Source organism: Podarcis liolepis, assembly GCF_965112155.1.
Source record: "Podarcis liolepis genome assembly, chromosome: 1".
NCBI lineage: Eukaryota > Metazoa > Chordata > Lepidosauria > Squamata > Lacertidae > Podarcis > Podarcis liolepis.
The window spans coordinates 57,026,376-57,045,183 of record NC_139554.1 but is presented as its reverse complement, the minus strand read 5'-3'; the positions used below and the strand labels follow the sequence as shown (position 1 = coordinate 57,045,183).

The 18,808-nt window shown below is 40.6% G+C and overlaps 1 protein-coding gene across 26 annotated transcripts in view; it reads left to right on the top strand.

Annotated features, from left to right (window-relative positions):
- CD44 (CD44 molecule (IN blood group)) overlaps positions 1–18,808 on the top strand; it is a 73,266-nt gene that overhangs the window by 25,598 nt on the left and 28,860 nt on the right. For all 26 annotated transcript variants that reach the window (XM_083462711.1, XM_083462709.1, XM_083462707.1 and 23 more), the window contains exons 2-6: positions 5,237–5,402; positions 11,026–11,162; positions 12,257–12,328; positions 18,107–18,277; positions 18,555–18,680. In XM_083462711.1, coding sequence (XP_083318837.1) covers positions 5,237–5,402; positions 11,026–11,162; positions 12,257–12,328; positions 18,107–18,277; positions 18,555–18,680 — 672 coding nt within the window. The remainder of the gene's footprint in view (positions 1–5,236; positions 5,403–11,025; positions 11,163–12,256; positions 12,329–18,106; positions 18,278–18,554; positions 18,681–18,808) is intronic.

Here is an 18,808-nt window from a genome sequence, read left to right as displayed (position 1 = left end):
ACTAAAGCATGCAGTTTCACCCACTTTAAAGCACAATAATTTTATTTCAATGAAATTTGGGATTGGTAAACTTCCTTTGTGTTGCACCCAATGACTTTTCTCCTGATAGTGATTATATTAAACCATCTGGCATATTTGAGTCAGGAAACGGAAACCAGATTAGAGGAAAATGTAAACATTAATCAGAGTTGGATCTGAGATGAATTTCATACTACTCAATGCATATTTTCCTTGTATTTATGTGCTGTGAAATCAGACATAATTCATCAAAAAGCCATTGGGTTTTTCAAAGCTTCACACTGCAGCTTGGTTTTATCTGTAGCCCAAATAAATGGTAATGATGAAGACATAATTATTGTAATAAATCTGATTTAACACATACATACATACTGCACATACAAATATGAGCGACCAAACTAAGGTTCATGAACAAGGTGTGTTTGAAAAGAAGTTGTGTGGGTGTGATAAATACTTTCAAGGAGCCTGAACTTTGGGACAGGAAGGTTAATGAGAGGCCAGAATGACTATAAATGTTCCGAGTTGCCAGGCACATCTATTGTTAAAGACGTTACTGGTAAATGGCCTAAAATGGCTAGGAAATAGATACCTCTCTGAAATGTGAGAGCCAGTTTTAGCAGAAAGCCAGTCTTTCTCCCCCACTCTCCCTGAAACAGAAACACAAATTGCAGTTTTGAGTGGGGCAGAGAGAGAGGACCAGCCTTGAACTCTGGAAAGCACCTTTTGGGGACTGCCTCATTCTGCAGAACCGACAAAGGACAATAGATTTTGCTGTTTGTGGTAGATAAGCTGCGCCTCCACCAAAGCTCAACCTCTGAAAGGAAAGAAAAACCAGCCAAACTTAGTACAATTCAGAGAGGCGAAGCACATGTATCAATACAATTAGACAGTTTGTGGGAGATGCGTCTAGTGGGCATGCTGTAATTTGACATAGGAACTGCAATGGGAACTTAGCCATGCTGTCTCATAAGGAAACAACCTGTGGAACTCCATTTTAACCTGGTTCCGTTTCCAGATACAGTGGCACCTTGGGTTAAGTACTTAATTAGTTCCAGAGGTTCATTCTTAACCTGAAACTGTTGTTAACCTGAAGCTCCACTTTAGCTAATGGGGCCTCTTGCTGTCGCCGCGCTGCCGGAGCACGATTTCTGTTCTCATCCTGAAGCAAAGTTCTTAACCCGAGGTACTATTTCTGGGTTAGCAGAGTCTGTAACCTGAAGCGTATGTAACCCGAGGTACACTATATATAAAGATTTGGAAAGCAGCATAACAAAATGCAAATGGTTTAGAACAGAGGTGGATGTTATTGGTCTCCAACCATATCTTCTTTGATTATTTGCCATACTGGCTGAGGTTCATGGGAGTCTCAACAGCACCTGGAAGGGCCACATGTTTCCCACCTCAGAATTCAACAGACTGAAAAGATAATTTAGCTCATGCTTGGCTATACAGAAGCTTTACGAGATACTAATCCATAAAATGCCTATTGGTGCTCATATTCAGGGACAAATAACACAGCACCACAGCTTAAATCTGAATTCATGGCAAACATATAGAAGAATGATGCTTTGCGCCATCAAGACCCTAATATTATTGGAGCTTACAGGCTCCACTTCTCACATCCTGCCCATGTCTCAAACATTCTGCTCTGAACCGCAGAAACCAGAAACGAAAAATCCCAAAGTTAGATGAGCACTTCCTGGTCCCCATGGCAACCATCTGCAGTTTTGCATGCTTAAATACTAGTTCTCTTTGCCTTTTTTTCCGTGAAGCAAAGCAATATTTCTGCAAATACTTTGCTGCTGCAGTCACTTTGATGTGCCTACACATCTCTTAATTACATGGTGCACTAAGTTTTAAAATATAAAATGGTAGCCTGTCTGAGTGTGAAACCTGCTGGTTCTGTACTTAAAAAGAAAAGAAAACACAGAGGGAAAAATAACCCTCATTATTATTAACATTCAACATTCGTCATAGAGAAGCAATGTTTGCATATACTTATTTCAAGTAACGGATGCAAAGCCAGGCTGTTGTGAATGATTAGCTCTGTGTGGTTATGTTAGCAGGGATGAAAAAGACTCTTTGGCTCTTACATTTGAGCCCTTGGTTTCTGAAAGCCACATGGCAATTTCCTAAACAAATATCACTTCTTTGTGGGAAAGTTGGGTGTACTGTATCTGTTCCCCCACGTCTGCATGCACTGAATAGTGTGGCTTCAGGCCATTGTCCCTTACCCATGATGAAAAGGAGGCCTTAAACATGTTACTTTATGCAAACTAGATGCCATTTTCCCACATGGAAGGTGATATCCATTTAGAGTATCATCATATGGGAAGTGTCTTTAAAACAAGGCACAGAAATCTCTCTGAAAGAGAGATAGTCGCTTGGAAAGGATTCAAATGTGTATACTTCAGCCTAAACTGCAGCTTTTCCTGAAGAAAAATAGTGGCCAAGTGACAAAGAATGGAAAATCATCAGAGGTGTTGACAGAAGTCTAAAATATTGTATAAGATGAGAAGATATGTTGTATGACTGTTGGAACTGATATGTTAAAAAAAATCAATAAAAATGTATATAAAAAAAGAAAAATAGAAAAATAGTGGCCCTTGGGAAGCTTATTGTAGTAGCATTTATTGGGTTGCTTAACAATCCCCCCAGCAGCCATTTTTCCTATTCAGCTTGCAATTTCAAGCCATTGGAGATGTGGCTGGAAGCGGGTCAAGTGGAAACAAAGACCCAATTGTTTCCTGGTTCTGCCAGGAGTGGAGCTTTTCAAATCTGTGTAGGGAAGGAACTAATGGAAGGCAGGTTCCTTCTCTAGGTGAGGGCAGAATCACTGATAATTCTCCATCTTGCTTCTGTCATATCCTGCCACAGTAGTTGCCAGCAGGCATCAGAAACACGGAGGGAGAAGAACAAGGAATGTGGCTCATGGAGGACAGAGGGATAATTGTTTCTCAGAAAAACTAGAGTTGTGGCTTGACTTCAACCATCTGGTGGACGTAGAGTTTTGTTGCTACTGTCCTCAGAGCTAAAAGCTTTTGCTCTGTGTTAGGAATGAAATGTCGATCTGTTGCAAATTTCACTTCCAGTTCAGATAGACCTTCAGTAGGAAGTGCAGAAAAATCCCTGCTTCATTCTTTGTAAGGGATTGTTACCACCACTTTGCCCAGTTCCCCTTCTTTATCAGCCGTGGGGGCCTATAGCTGACTAGCAATGATCTTACAGGGCGTTCTTCTGCAGAGGTTACAGGATACAAGGCAGATAGAAGAAAAAGAAGACAGGCAAAGGCTTGGCTACGAAGGCTTGTGCTTGTGGGTTAACGATCTCCATGCTCTTTAAAATCTGAAACATGCTCAGGGGCATTTCATGGTTTCATGTTGAATCACCAAAGTCTTATGGGCTGGCCGAGATTAATGATTAGGACAATTACAGCTTGTTGTGCGAGTTTTGCCTCTCTTAAGAGCCATTATTAAACAATATTGGCTTCCAGCTATGGAACATCACATGGTGTCAGGAAAACAACATTGCCATGCCAGTGCCTGCCAGCTATGAAGGACAAAGGAAGAAGAAAATAGCTGAGGCCCAATTTCTGATTGCATTGCAAATGGGATGGAACACTTAGGAAACATGAGTCCATCATGCTTAATGGATCAGCAACGGACACCATTTAAGGGCACTTCTCTCAGATCACAATTGAGAGGACTTCCTTTAGGATTGCCACTGGCCCCTCCTCTTATCTCCTTAAAAGCAGCTTGCTCTGCAGACATTAGCAGGTGATATTTCCATGCTGTGAGAAGCATTGCCCGCTCACTACCTCTGCTATACAGTGGTACCTCAGGTTACATACGCTTCAGGTTACATATGTTTCAGGTTACAGACTCCGCTAACCCAGAAATAGTGCTTCAGGTTAAGAACTTTGCTTTAGGATGAGAACAGAAATTGTGCTCTGGCAGCGCGGCGGCAGCAGGAGGCCCCATTAGCTAAAGTGGTGCTTCAGGTATAGAACAGTTTCAGGTTAAGTACGGATCTCCAGAACGAATTAAGTACTTAACCTGAGGTACCACTGTAGTCTGTCTTTCTTATTAGGGAAAGAGAATATTTAGGGTGGTGCTAAGGGCCTTAGAAGGACACCATTTACCTCCTGTATTGCAATATATTTTCTGACACAATGGTTTATTTGATATAAAGCCAAATTATTGGAGAAGGGCTGTAGTATTAATACTGAGAATGTAGTAAGGAATTAAGCCACAATTTTAAAAAACCTTCCAAAGAGAGGGAGTGGGAAAGTGTGTGTGTGTGTGTGAATCTGAGTTCCTCTCCCTCATACTATGACTGGTTTATGCCACTTGCAACCTGTGCAGTAACACTTTGCAGAATTCCAGCTAAAGGAATGCTTGACAAAAGTTGTGGACAACTGCAAATTTGGCACATGGACTAGTCTTTACTAATTGTGGCTTTCCTAATTGGTGAAGCACAAGTAGAGATTTATGCATTTATTTATTCCTTGGTACACTTGACAAGGCCAGTGTTGCCTTGGAAAGGGGAAAAAATAAACTTAAAGAATGTTGGGTAAGAATGCCCCACTTGCTACCATGTTGGAATCCAAGCACAGTTGCCATTCTGCTTGTGGAAGATGTATCCTTTGCACTTGCAAGTGCTAGTTCTCCTCATTAAATAGTGAGCATTCCATGCTTACAAAATCCGCATAACCCACCTTTGCATTTCAAACTAATACTTATTTCAAACTTGAATGTAGATACGAACCTTGAACATTTCCTCTCCTCTTGACATGTTCTGTTCAGCTAATTTTTCTAAGGCAAAGTCCTTAGAGAAGGTTTATGCTAATGTAAATAGATATGTTTCAGATTATATAGACGGTATTATCAAAAGGAAACTAACTCCAACATGCTCCTGTCATGGGAAATGTCATTTGTAACATGAAAGAACTACTTATCATTTCCAAGGCCCTTTTGTGCAGTGCTGCCCACCAAATTCTGAGATACGTCTTGAGTGTAAGGTCAAAAACGTAAAATCTCCTCTGCTCCTTCCAGAATTGTATGGTTTGCTTAAAATGCTTTTGGTTAAATAAATGGTTCGATAATGCCAATAAAATTTTTACTAAGATTTTGAAATAGCCAAACATCTGATATGGTATTTAAAATGTAATGGCCAGTGTCATTGTGTAATCAGTTCTTTGTTTTTCTCTAATTCACAGATTTGAATATAAGTTGCAGATATGCAGGTGTTTTCCACGTTGAGAAAAACCGCCGTTATAGCCTTTCAAGAGAAGAGGCCATTGAGCTTTGTAAAGCTCTCAACAGCACCCTTCCAACATGGGACCAGATGCAGAAAGCTTATGACCAAGGATTTGAAACCTGCAGGTAGGAAATCTACAGGTGTACTTTCAAAAAGTTTTGGATAGTTTGTTTTTAGGAATTGAAGTCCAGTAACATCTGAAGCGACACCGGTTCCCCACCCCCTGCCTTAGAACAAGCCTGTAAAATAGAACAGCATAGTAATCCCACACCTTTCATTCAGCCCCAAGGGTTACATGTACCGGCATATGCGAAAATTGTGTGTAGTCAAATGCTTGGAGCTGCCCCATGGAAAGCAGGAGAGGGGGAGAGAATATCCCCAGCACTCTCAGAGCTGGTGTGCTGAGGGGGCCTTGCCCAGCAAGCCAGGTGGAACACTTAAAAGTTCCCTTTGCAACAGGTCCGCTTGGCTTACCCAGCATGAAAAGAGATTTTAAGCACTCGGCTGTGCTTGTGGGACAATACCTGGTCAGTGCAATGGTTCTAGAAGGCTAGGGATGCTCCTGCGAGATCTCACTGAGCATCCCATAGCGTGCCGAGCAGGTGTGGCCCAGCAAGCAAGGTGGAGAGCCTAAGAGCTCTTTTTGCACTCCGTAACTCCAAGCAGACTCAGCATGAAAATAGCTTTTAAGCTCTCTTCCGCCTTGCTTGGGGACTTGTGCAATTTCAATCAGCCTGCCTTCAACTGCATATGGCTGAAATTGCACAGGTCAGATGCATGTAAGATGTGGGATTAATGTAGCATTACCCCATGTCAGATGGAGAGACTGAGAGAATAATGTTTTGTTTGCCTTAAGGCCACCTAGGCAGTACCCAGCCAAGGCAAGATTTGAGCGAGACTTCCCATCTCCTGCTGCTAATTACCCTGTTAGTCACTTTGCTGTGCCAGATATCATCATCAGCATTGCGTATAAGTACAATAAATATTTACCAACATTCCTGCCCACCTGCAGAGATGTACGTGCCACAGGGCAGCTTCCACATTGATCTGGTAGTTGGGTTGTCTGGAAGGAATTGTTACTTACCTTGGGCAACTACATGGAAGCAGAACCGCAGCCTAAGGGCAACATATGCCTCATTAACTTAACATATTAAATTAGCTTAGGCCGTGTGTGTGGCACCATTACTAATAATTAAATTTTATGAACATGCAACCAAGGGAAAGCAAATTGATAAAGCACCACCTTCTTGTCTATAACACAACCACCTAAGTACTCCTAAGTCCATTCTGTCAAAAGGTTGAACTGCGTTGCTTTTGCATCTTTATGATGTGAATTTTATTGCTGGTTTGTGAGCTACACAGTGCTTGGACTTGTGTAAGAGTTCAAAATACGTGGAGTAAAGGCAAATTCATTGGTATGGAAAGTAATCAGCCTAATTAGCATGGTAAGTAATTAGATTAGTTGGTTTCTGATGGTGCAATTGTTCAAAAATATTTAACTGTGTATGGAATAAATGTCAAGCAGAGTTATTAATAGTTGCATAGTCTCCAGGAAGCATTAGCAGAAGGTCTTCATAGTCTTGTTTTCCCTAAGGGCCTGAGTTGCATTATTATTCCTTTTTGCAGGGTATGGGATATAAATTAATGGGATAAACAGAATTATAGTAGAAAAATATGAAGGAACCATCTTATCCAAAATAATGGTCAATGAAGTTATAGAAAAGTCTCTTCAGGCACAATTGGCAAAATTCTTCTTTTTTTAAAATGCTGCGTTCTGGCTTTTTCCCACCCACCACCCCAAGCTGAGAGGTGTGGGGGAAAGCCCTGTTGTGTAAGTCCTCGTGCAGACTTCCGCTAGCAGGACTCATTAGTTGAATCCTGCCCAAGGAGCAAAAATGATTTAACTAATTCCTTTTTATTTATAGCCCATCCTTCCCAAGGGGCTCTGGAAAGGTTATTGCAATTCTAGATAGGGCCGGGATTGTGTGCCTTCTTGCAGTAATGGCAGTGGTGAGACTATCTATCCAGTAGATATTTTTTCCTATCTTTAAAGTATTCAGACAGAACGCATGTTCTCTTAGATCACAGCCACACATAGTTAGGATGAGACGGAACCTTAAAGATCCTTCTAAATTTCAAAACTTGGGAGACGGAGAGATTTTTTCCATAATGGACAGCTGAATATCCCATATTATGATGTATTTTCTTATGCAAGGGGTTTAAAAGATTAGTATGGTGCCTAGGCTTGTTACAGAGGATGAGACGGTTCAGGGTTGCTTTGTACATACCATGCTAACAACCCTGGCAACTCTGTCACATCAGACATGCATTGGCTCTGAAGAAACAGGTTCTGGTTTGGTAGATAGTGTTGTTGGACTCACATTGGCAACAACATGTTTTGCCAATGTTTTGCAATGCAGTGACCTTAATAGTACAGTGGAAATAGTTATGATCAAGAATTACTCATGTTTCTAAGGCCCGGACCGTGGCTCAGTGAGGAAACTGGGACCTAACTGTTGTGTTCAAGTTGCACAACTGGAAGGGAAAAGGTAATATCATGTTGCATGGTATTACCTTAAGCCTTGCTAGTTTATGGGAGATGATTTCTGAATATTTAACGCAATGAGTGCCTAAGGAAGGTCCTAATTCAGGTCATAATGAAAGGGTGTAGGGTGAAACAAGAAGAGTCTGGTCGGGGGGTGGGGTGGAGAAATCAGAGCTTCTGCACCTTTTGTGGAACAGGGAATTTCCACAGGTTTTAAGGCAACCCATTAGAGAAGCCCTGTCATATTTTGCAGGAAACTAGTGCCACAATGCCAGTGTCCCTGTGCATTCATCTGAAAAGGGCTTCACTTTCTCCTTGAGTTGATCTGTTACTAAAAAGCCATTGCTATAGTACAGTGGCTTTACTGTACACCTCGGAACAAAAGAAGTAACACTTTAACAGCCTGATTCTACACACATTTACTTGGAAATCAGTCCCAGGTTGACAGGGATCACATTGATGGAGTATAATTTTCTGCACCTCAATCCTGAACCAGAGGGTTGTATCCAGCACTGCATGAATAGCATTCCATTCATGAAATAACACGTTTTATTCTTCTCCTGTCTCTGCACAAAATCAGTGCTAGCTGCTACACAACCTCTCTTTGAGGTTGTGCAGTGGACTGCAGAGGAGGGTGGGGAAGTCTGTTGTACTAGTGGGTGATAGTTGCACAAATGGAAGAGCAGCATTCTATACAAGCCAGAGTTTCAGCAGTGGCTACCTTAGGGCCTGTCCAAATTTCTGCTTGTGCCTCTGCTTCCCCCCAAGGAAAACCCACTCTTTACCACTGAACTGGATCAAACGCTGATTGGGTTTTACGCAGATTAATGCTTGCCTACAATTCAGCAGGTTTCAAATGGAAAACCTTTAGGACCTGTGCTTTCTATACAGAGAGTAAGCGGAAGTGTAGATGAGTCCTTAGCTGTCTCTCCCCAATCAAAAACCAATTTTAAAAGGAGGGGGGGTGCAGAGATGTTGATTAACTTTTAATAAACATTTTTGGCAAAGAAGATTTAAAGGAAATTGGTACTAAATGTACTAGAAACTCAGGATAGTACTGCAAAATAACCTTCAATTATTACATACTTTTATTAACCACATGTTCCACTGAAACATTCATTGAATCAGTTTATGGAGTTCCATATATGCTGGAAAGCCCTATGCTCAGTACAGAAGAGCAAGGGGGACGTTACTTATTTTAGCCAGCATTCCATGTGTAGATTATTGCTACATTTCAACATTTTATTGAAGCTTTGCAAAGTTTAGAGCGTGGTATGTTTTTCATCATCATTGCTTGTCCTTCATTGTTGTGCTCTGCCCTTTTTTGCAATAACTCCGTCAGTTTCTTCTGCTGGTAAGTTAGGAAAATATAGAGACTGGGTTAATGGAACACAGACCGGAAAGAGATTGCTTATAGCTCCCTAGTATAACCCTTTGTGTAAATATGGGGCCATTCACCCTTTAATATTTTATTCCCACCCACCACAGTGACGTCTGGAATTCAGAACACAGCAGCTTGCACAGCAAAAGCTTTAGATGCCCCAAGACAGTGGGCCTGCCAATTGTGCTGCAGGAAAATTCCTTCCCTTTCCAAATCCAGTGTCCTAATGTCATTCCTAATGACCAGTACATACCTGACAAATCATTTATATTGTTACATCCAATTAATCAGTGACGCCACCTAATAATGAATCAAGCCTTTAGTCTATCTAGCTCAGTACTTTCAGTAGCACCTTAGAGACCAACTAAGTTTGTTATGGGTATGGAGCTTTCGTGTTCAGATACAGTGTGCATGCACACGAAAGCTCACACCCATAACAAACTTAGTTAGTCTCTAAGGTGCTATTGGCGCTGTGGGTTAAACAACAGAGCCTAGGACTTGCTGATCAGAAGGTTGGCGGTTCGAATCCCCGCGACAGGGTGAGCTCCCGTTGCTCGGTCCCTGCTCCTGCCAACCTAGCAGTTCGAAAGCACATCAAAGTGCAATTAGATAAATAGGTACCGCTCTGGCGGGAAGGTAAACAGCATTTCTGTGCGCTTCTCTGGTTCGCCAGAAGCAGCTTCGTCATGCTGGCCACATGACCTGGAAGCTGTACGCTGGCTCCCTCGGTCAATAAAGCGAGATGAGCGCCGCAACCCCAGAGTCGGTCACGACTGGACGTAATGGTTAGGGGTCCCTTTACCTTTAAGGTGCTATTGGAAGGATTTTTTTTATTTTGTTTCAGCTACAGCAGACCAACACGGCTACCTACCTATGACTAGCTCAGTACTGTCTAAGCTGTGTGCAGTTGCTTTCTAGAATTTCAGATAGCACTGTTTCTCAACCCTGCTACCTGGGATTTTTATTTTAAACAAGAGATATCAGAAGTACATGGAGTCAGATGCCTGCATGTTCTTTCTTACTCAAATATTGTCCCTTCCATTTCTTATTCCATTTCCTACAATGAGCATTTCTATTTAAAAAATAAAACAAAAGCAAAACATCTGGAACCCATTGTAGTGTACATATATTCAATACAGAAATATTAAGAATAACAATATGTCCCATCTGCTGCTACACCTGCTGTCTCTAGAAGAGCAGAGTTTCTGGGACTCTTAACTTGGACCTTCCAAAGCATTTCCCCAAATGGTTGAATCCACTGCAGTACTATAGTGCCATAATTGTTCTATAATTCGTTTAAAAGATCTAGTAGAGTGCAGGATGGATCATGGCTTGAAAGATACACACACACACATACACACACACATCAATTATGTGGACAGAATCGGGCAGTCTACAGTAGTAGTAGTAGTAGTAGTAGTATTTATATGCCGCCCATCTACTCTGAGCGCCTTCCAACAAATTATAAAACCACAGTAAAGCATCAAGCTTTAAAAACTTCCCTAAACAGGGCTGCCTTCAGATGTCTTCTAAACATCAGGTAGTTGTTTATTTCCTTGACATCTGACAGGAGGTCATTCCACAGGGTGGGCCCGAGAAGGCCCTCTTTCTGGCTCTGTGTAGTTTCACTTCTCGCAGTGAGAGAACTGTCAGAATGTCCTCAGAGCTAGATCTCAGTGTCTGGGCTGAGTGATGGGGGAAAAGATGCTCCTTCAGTTTGGTTGATGTGGTTCCTTCACAGATGCTTTGTGGTAGTATACAATTCTGTGTACATTGGTTATTTACCTAGATGCATCAATATGTTTATGCCTCTTTTTCCTAGATATGGTTATATAGAAGAAAAAATTGTAGTTCCTCGACACACCCCTTATGCGCTCTGCGCAGCAAACCACACTGGGATATACGTACTTTCGTCAAATATATCCGACAAATATGATACATATTGCTTCAATTCATCAGGTATGTTTGGGTTTGTTCACATGCTTCCTAACAGAGATATTTTGCTGCTGCACATGCTATGTCTCAGTTTGTTGAAATAAATGTTATATCTTACAAAGCGGAATATGCAGGAGACATATGCTAAAAACAGATTTTTTGGGGCATGCCTGCATAACTGCTGACACACCAAGTTGAACATATTCAACCAGTCATCATATATTGCGGCCCAACCCCTCCCCACTTTTTTTGCAATTTCCAGCAGGCAACAAAAAAACCAGTATGCAGATCAGAAATGTAGAGGCCTCCTCATGCATTTGGTGTACTTCTCCACAAAAATTGCTCTAAAAATTGGACTCTACCCACTGCAAACCTCAATAAATGGCTCAGGCCTCAGTGTACAGCTGTTGCCATCATATCCCATTTGGCTAATGAAGTCTGGTGGATTTAGGCAACTGGGGCAGGATCTCAGTGTCCTGAGAAATAAACATTTGCATTGCGGTCCAGATGGGGCTGATATGTCCTAAGAAGCTGACATGTGGCTGAACGGTGAGAGTCCTATCCCTTCATCCCTCCCCACAAAATTAAATTTTCAGATGATGCTGGCTTAAAAAGCAGGAAAGGTCTAACTACAACATTCTTGAGTGTGTGGGGCAGTTAGGAAGGAGATGATGCTTCTGATACACACAAACAGTTACAGGCCATACAAATTTTGAACTGCTGTCAAGTTTTTAAGGATTTATCTGCTTTACATTCAAATTATGCATCTCAGCTTCTATTTTTTAACAGAAACTCACACTTAGCATGATTACAATCTGCATTTGTATTGGCATTGTTTTAAATACGTTTTATTACTTGTTTGTCAGCTTCTGTGGTAGGAAAAGTGGGATATAAATTTAGGAAGTGAATGAATGAATGAATGAATGAATGTAGTATGTATGCCAATTCCAAATTCAAGACCCTAAACCTACAGGTGTGGAAGACTTACTTTTGTCCATGGGATGGTTGAGTTCTCAGCTGAAACCTGTTGCATAGCCACCGCTTTAGTGTCAGTTCTCATTTCCTTTGTTGCTTCTAACAAAAATTAACCAGATAATATTTTGCTCTCCCCTTTGTAGAATCAAGGGACATAGTTTGTGACCCCGTCATAAAGCTATACTCCATTTGGCCTGATGAAGATAGCAAAATAGGTAAGAGCTGAATTTCATACATTTTTGTGTTGAGCTATATTTTGCAGGCTCTGAAACAAACCTTTGCAAACATTTAATGTGCCATAAGAAAGCATATTCAGAAAATGTGTACAGAGTTTTGTATACATTTTAGAATAGAATAACCTCCTATAGGTATTTAGTATAATCTAGTACAACCTAATGGTATAATCATCTGCCTGATTTTTAAACTATTTATTTTCCATTTATCTGCTAGAATTAGGCCTTATAAGATCATTCGGAGGTGATAAAAATCAGCCATATTATTATCAAATTAAATAAGTGAGACCCTGCAGCAAAATTTTGTGTGTATAGGTGTTTCTGTCCTCTAACTTCTCTCCCACTGACTATTTCTTGGCTTAGAGCCTTTGAAACACATGCATTAATCTCCATGTTCTTTTTGGTACATTACAAGAAGCATTTGTGCATCTTCTTTCTTGATGGATGTTTATTTTAACACGCATTGCCTGCCTTGGTTGAATCCAGAACACATTGTCAGACTTGAATAAGTCACTGTATTGGATAGTTTATCAAACATACTGATTATCCTGTCAACAGTACAATGAAGTAGATTGTTACAGGCGGCAGACAGTTCTTGAATGTAATATTCACGAGACATAATAATTGTTTTAATATATCTAAATAACTTTCAAACTGTCTATCGAAAGCACTGAAGATTAGAAAGAAATAGTTTCAAGTTGTAGCAAAGCACATTTAGATTGGCCATTGTACAACGAGCAGAACAACTGGAAAATGAAGGAGCGTGTAACACCTCTTCCCCTGCAATCCTTTAAATGATAATCTGTCATGGATAGTTCAAGCCTAGCAAACTGTTCTCCAAAGGATTTTGCTACATGCTCCTTCTAACCTATTGGCTTTATGAGTCTCCTGCAAAAAGTAAGCACCATAGGGAAGTCTGCAGGTGCATGGCCTTCTGTATTGTACTTTGTTGGAAAACATTTTACTATCCTAGCAGCAAATGCCATTGCATAGACAGTGCATGACACAATTCAGAGTACAAAAAAGTTCCCACAGGGCAGAGTGCCTTAAGTGCACGATAAAGCCTTTCCTACTCCCAGGAGGGAAGGGGTTGTGAGCGGGAGACGATTCCTGCGTCATGCAGGGGGCGCTCCACCCCCTGCTTCAACTCCAGGGCTGGTGCCACGCCCCTCCCCGGTTGGGCACCCAATAGGGAAGCTCAACAGGGGTGTGGCTTGCTGCTCAAACGCAGCCACGCCAGCCATCCCCATCATTTTTTTTTTTATATATAAAATTTTTATTGATTTTACAACATTTTTAAGAAAAACAAACAAACACTAAAAATGACAAACATACATGTATAATTTCAAACATATTTTCATAAACCTCTTTTCTTGGACTTCCCCATACCCCCCCTCTCTGCATCCCAATGTCCATAATTCAACTAGCAACTCCCAATTGTTACTTTCCAATCTCTATCATCTTAGTCCTCTTTTATAGTCTAGCCTTGTATCCCTGTACCCTTTTGCTTCTGGAAACCACAACATTTTAGCATTCATTAAGTTTATAGTAGTCCTTAAGATAGCTTTTAAATTTTTTCCACTCTTCTTCCACCGTCTCTTTTCGTTGGTCACGGATTCTGCCTGTCATCTCGGCCAGTGTCATATAGTCCATCACTTTCATCTGCCATTCTTCCACAGTGGGTAAATCTTGTGTCTTCCAATACTTTGCGATGAGTATTCTTGCTGCTGTTGTGGCATACATAAAAAAATTTCTATCTTTCTTTGTCACCAATTGGCCGACAATGCCCAAGAGAAAGGCCTCTGGTTTTTTAGGAAAGGTACATTTAAGTACCTTTTTCATTTCATTGTAGATCATTTCCCAGAAGGCCTTAATCTTCGGGCATGTCCACCAAAGGTGATAAAAGGTACCTTCAGTCTCTTTACACTTCCAACATTTATTATCGGGCAAATGATAGATTTTTGCCAGCTTGACTGGGGTCATGTACCACCTGTATACCATTTTCATAATGTTTTCCTTTAAGGCATTACATGCCGTAAATTTAATACCGGTGTTCCATAACCATTCCCAGTCAGCTGACATAATGTTATGTCCAACATCCTGAGCCCACTTAATCATAGCCGATTTAACTGTTTCATCCTGTGTGTTCCATTTCAACAGCAAGTTGTACATTCTAGATAAATTCTTAGTATTGGGTTCTAACAGTTCGGTTTCTAATTTTGATTTTTCCACCTGGAAACCGATTTTCCTGTCCTGTTTAAAAAATTCCATTATTTGACGATATTGGAACCAATTTTCTACTTTATGCTTCAATTTCTCCTGACTTTGTAGTTTGAACTTATCTCCATCCTGTTCTAAAATTTCCCAATACTTCGGCCATCCGACCTCCATATTGAGCTTCTTCACTGCTTTAGCCTCCACTGGTGACACCCATCTAGGGGTTTTATTTTCCAATAGATCTTTATATCTTATCCAAACATTAAACAATGCTTTTCTAACAATATGATTTTTAAAGGCACTGTTAACTTTATCATACCAAAGATATGCATGCCAACCAAAAGCATTATTAAAGCCTTCCAGATCCAAGATGTCCGTGTTCTCGAGGAGCATCCATTCTTTCAGCCAGCAAAAAGCTGCTGCCTCATAATACAATTTTAGGTCCGGCAGGGCAAAACCCCCTCTTTCTTTAGCATCTGTCAATATCTTAAATTTAATTCGGGGCTTTTTGCCCTGCCAGACAAATTTCGAAATGTCTTTGTGCCACCTCTTAAAACATTCCATCTTGTCAAGAATCTGCAAGGTCTGAAACAAAAATAACATTCTAGGCAATACATTCATTTTAATTACTGCAATTCGGCCTAACATTGACAATTTCAAATTTGACCATATTTCTAGATCTTTTTTAATTTCTGACCAACATTTTTCATAGTTGTCCTTATACAAATTCACATTCTTAGATGTTAAGTAAACCCCTAGATATTTCACCTTCTTTACCACAGTCAAACCTGTTTCCTCTTGAAATTTCTCCTTTTCCATATCTGTTAAGTTTTTCCCTAAAACTTTAGTTTTTTGCTTGTTCAACTTAAATCCAGCTACCTGGCCAAACTGTTGTATTATTTCTAAAACCTTTTTCGTACTAGTGTTTGGCTCTTGCAAAGTCAATACTAGGTCATCTGCAAACGCTCTTAACTTATAATGTTTAGCTCCGACCTGCACACCTTTGACCTGCTGGTCATTTCTTATCATATTCAGCAACACCTCCAGAACTGAAATAAAAAGTAATGGGGAAATCGGGCACCCCTGTCGTGTTCCTTTTTCTATCTTAAGTTCCTCAGTCACAACATTGTTTACAATCAGTTTAGCTTTTTGTTCAGAATATATTGCAGCCATACCATTCTCAAAACCCTGGCCTACCCCCATCCCATGAAGATTCTTCCTCATAAAACTCCAAGAAATATTGTCAAAGGCTTTCTCCGCGTCCACAAAAATCAATACTGCTTTAGTGTTTATATTCACCTCTAGCTTTTCCAGAATGTCTATTACATTCCTTACATTGTCTGCCAGGTGTCTTTTAGGGAGAAAACCTGCTTGGTCCTTATGAATCTTCTCCATCAAGACTCTTTTAAATCTTTTTGCCAAAATGTCTGCAAAAATTTTGTAATCCACATTAAGGAGTGATATTGGGCGGTAGTTCTTGAGTTGGGTCTTTTCAGTCTCTGACTTTGGTATGAGTGAAATATATGCCTCTTTCCACGATTCAGGTGCCCTTTTTCCCTCAAGGATCTCATTACAAACTTCTCTTAGTGGTTGAGTCAGCCATTCCTTCAGCGATTTGTAGTATCTGGAAGTCAGTCCATCTGGTCCCGGAGATTTGCCCAGTTGCATATTCTGAATGGCAGCCTCTATCTCTTGTTCTGAGATTCTCTGGTTCAAGTCCATCTTACTTTGATGAGAGATGTTTTGTAATCCATATTTTCCAAGGAATTTGTCTATATCTTCTTCATTTTGCGGGCCTTGAGTGTAGAGTTTTTTGAAATAACTTAAAAAGCAATTTCTAATTTCATTAGGTTTAGATATATTCTTTCCATCCACCTCTAGGCTTGTAACTGTATTTAGTTTCTGCCTTTTCTTCAGTTGCCATGCCAAAAGTTTGCCACATTTATTTGCTGATTCAAAAGTCTTTTGCTTCATTTGCTTTATCTTCCATTCAATCTCTTGGTTCATCAATTCCATATATTGTGTTTGATATAACTTGATCTCTCTTAAAATATCCTGAGATTTTGGTTTTGTTCTTAATTTTCTCTCTCCTTCCTTTATCATTTCCAAAATCTTCTCTTTTTTCTCATTTTGTTTTTTCCTCTTTATTGAATTTTGTTGAATCAAAAATCCTCTCATAACCGCTTTACTTGCGTCCCAAATCACTCTTTTCTCCACGTCGGTCCTCAAATTTATTTCAAAATATTCTTTGCACACACATTTTCTCCGAGTCACCCACCCTCCACTCCCTTTAGCTGTTCCTGAGACTCTGCTATGGACCTCTGGTTGGTCGCCCTGTTTAACCAGGGGGCCTGGTAGGAGTTTTTTCCAATTGGCTAAATTGGCCCAGCCTCTTGGGTTTTTTTTCCGCCTACCTCGTAGCAACCGTCACAACTTTCGTGGTATTTGGCGGTTAGGCATTGGAATGTGTTGTTGGTGTTTCGGGGGGGGGGCAAGGTGTGGCCATCGCCTTCCCTGACAATTTTGGGTATTCCGCTAAAGGAATCCGGCGGTCGTGGATCCTGTCCGATGCCCGTGTGGCGGGGGGTCATGGCATGACCCTCGGTGACATCAGGAAGAGAGCCTATAGTTGGATTAGCATCAACAGGCTTCCCCTACTGGTGGTTAACCCCTCCTCAGACTCACCCCTATATGAGTGGGTGGAGTCTAATGTTCCGTGGTCCAATGCCTAAGCCAATACCTTCTCACATGCTGTAATCAATAAAGTTGTGGCCTTTACCTTACCCATTAACCTTACATTCTGTGTCCACGTGTCTTTATTCCCCAAGCGGGGATCGGGTCCTCGAATCACAACCACGGAATGGCTACGTTTTACGAAGAAGAGATGACTTGTACAATGTGCATCTAACTACTTTGTACATAAAAAATTCTAAAAGTGGTCAGGAGAATATAACCACTTGTCTTCTTATACGTATGCCTATGTGGAAAGGTTTTCCTCATCATTTGGCAGGATCTTGACATTAGCCCAGTTTGGGCACAATTTTAACTGCAGTTTAGGACTATGCAAACAATCCTTAGGCTTGTACACTCCAGCTTTCTCTCTCCTCCTGTACCATGTCCATGAGGAGATTGGAAACACCCATTGCTTCTTTTTAATTAACTGCAGTTTATCATTAAGCCTAAGAAGGATAAACTGTGGTTAGTCTAAACTTAAATTGTTTTTTTAAAAAACAAACCAGAATCAAATCATAGTTTATCATCCTGGCTTGTTTCAAAAACCATAGTTTAGTTTGAACTAATCAGAGTTCCTGATTCAGATGTAACAATAAACACTGGTTGCCTCTTTGTAGAACAGATGGGAGTATGTAAGTGTGACACTCACTGCTGCTTAAAACAAGGTTTGAACTTGGCTCTAAGTAGTTGAAGGCACAGGTTCCGTGGTAAGTTACCACATGGGAGATAGTACTGCAACAGGACAGCTATCTTGCTGGAAATGTTCCTCTGTTCAGCAATGTTTAATTCCTTACTTCCTCTTTCCGACAGAAATATACAATCCTGATGGATCACACTATATTGATGGAGAGAGATTCACAAAACGGCCACCCATTAATGAAGATGAAAATACTGGCGGCAGTGGTTCTGCAAATGACAGATCAACGACAGATCCCAATGTTATCAGTCCGGGTATCTCGTCACGTTTTCCCCATCATACAGGTATCACTGGGATTTACTACTTAAGTCATGATGTGAAAAAGTAGCAACTATCAATGAGGATAATTTCTTTCTGCCATAAACAAAAGAATATTGTAAATGATACATCTAACATAGTGTCGATAAATTCTAGAGTCTATTATAGCAGAAACTAGAGTACTGCTCCAGTAATATAATGAAAAAATGCACAAAGTTGTTCGAAGAATTCATAATGAAAACAGTATGGGTGGTAGGTCACTCATTTATCCATTATGCAACTCATTTATCTATTATTACACAGATGATGGTACTTTTACCTCAAAAGAGCCTTTTGCGGGGAAGGATGAAGATGCAACTGATGTTCCAAATACACATGATGGCCACCACGAAGGAGGACATTCTAAAGACCAGCAGCCCCAAAGTCCTAGTAAGTGTAACAATTGTATTAGGTACATTTTATGTAAACTTTCCTGTGCTTCTGGAAGAGACAAGAAGGGAAATCTGATGTGTGGTAGAAATAAGATTGAATAAGGATTAGTTTGCACAATCTTTATG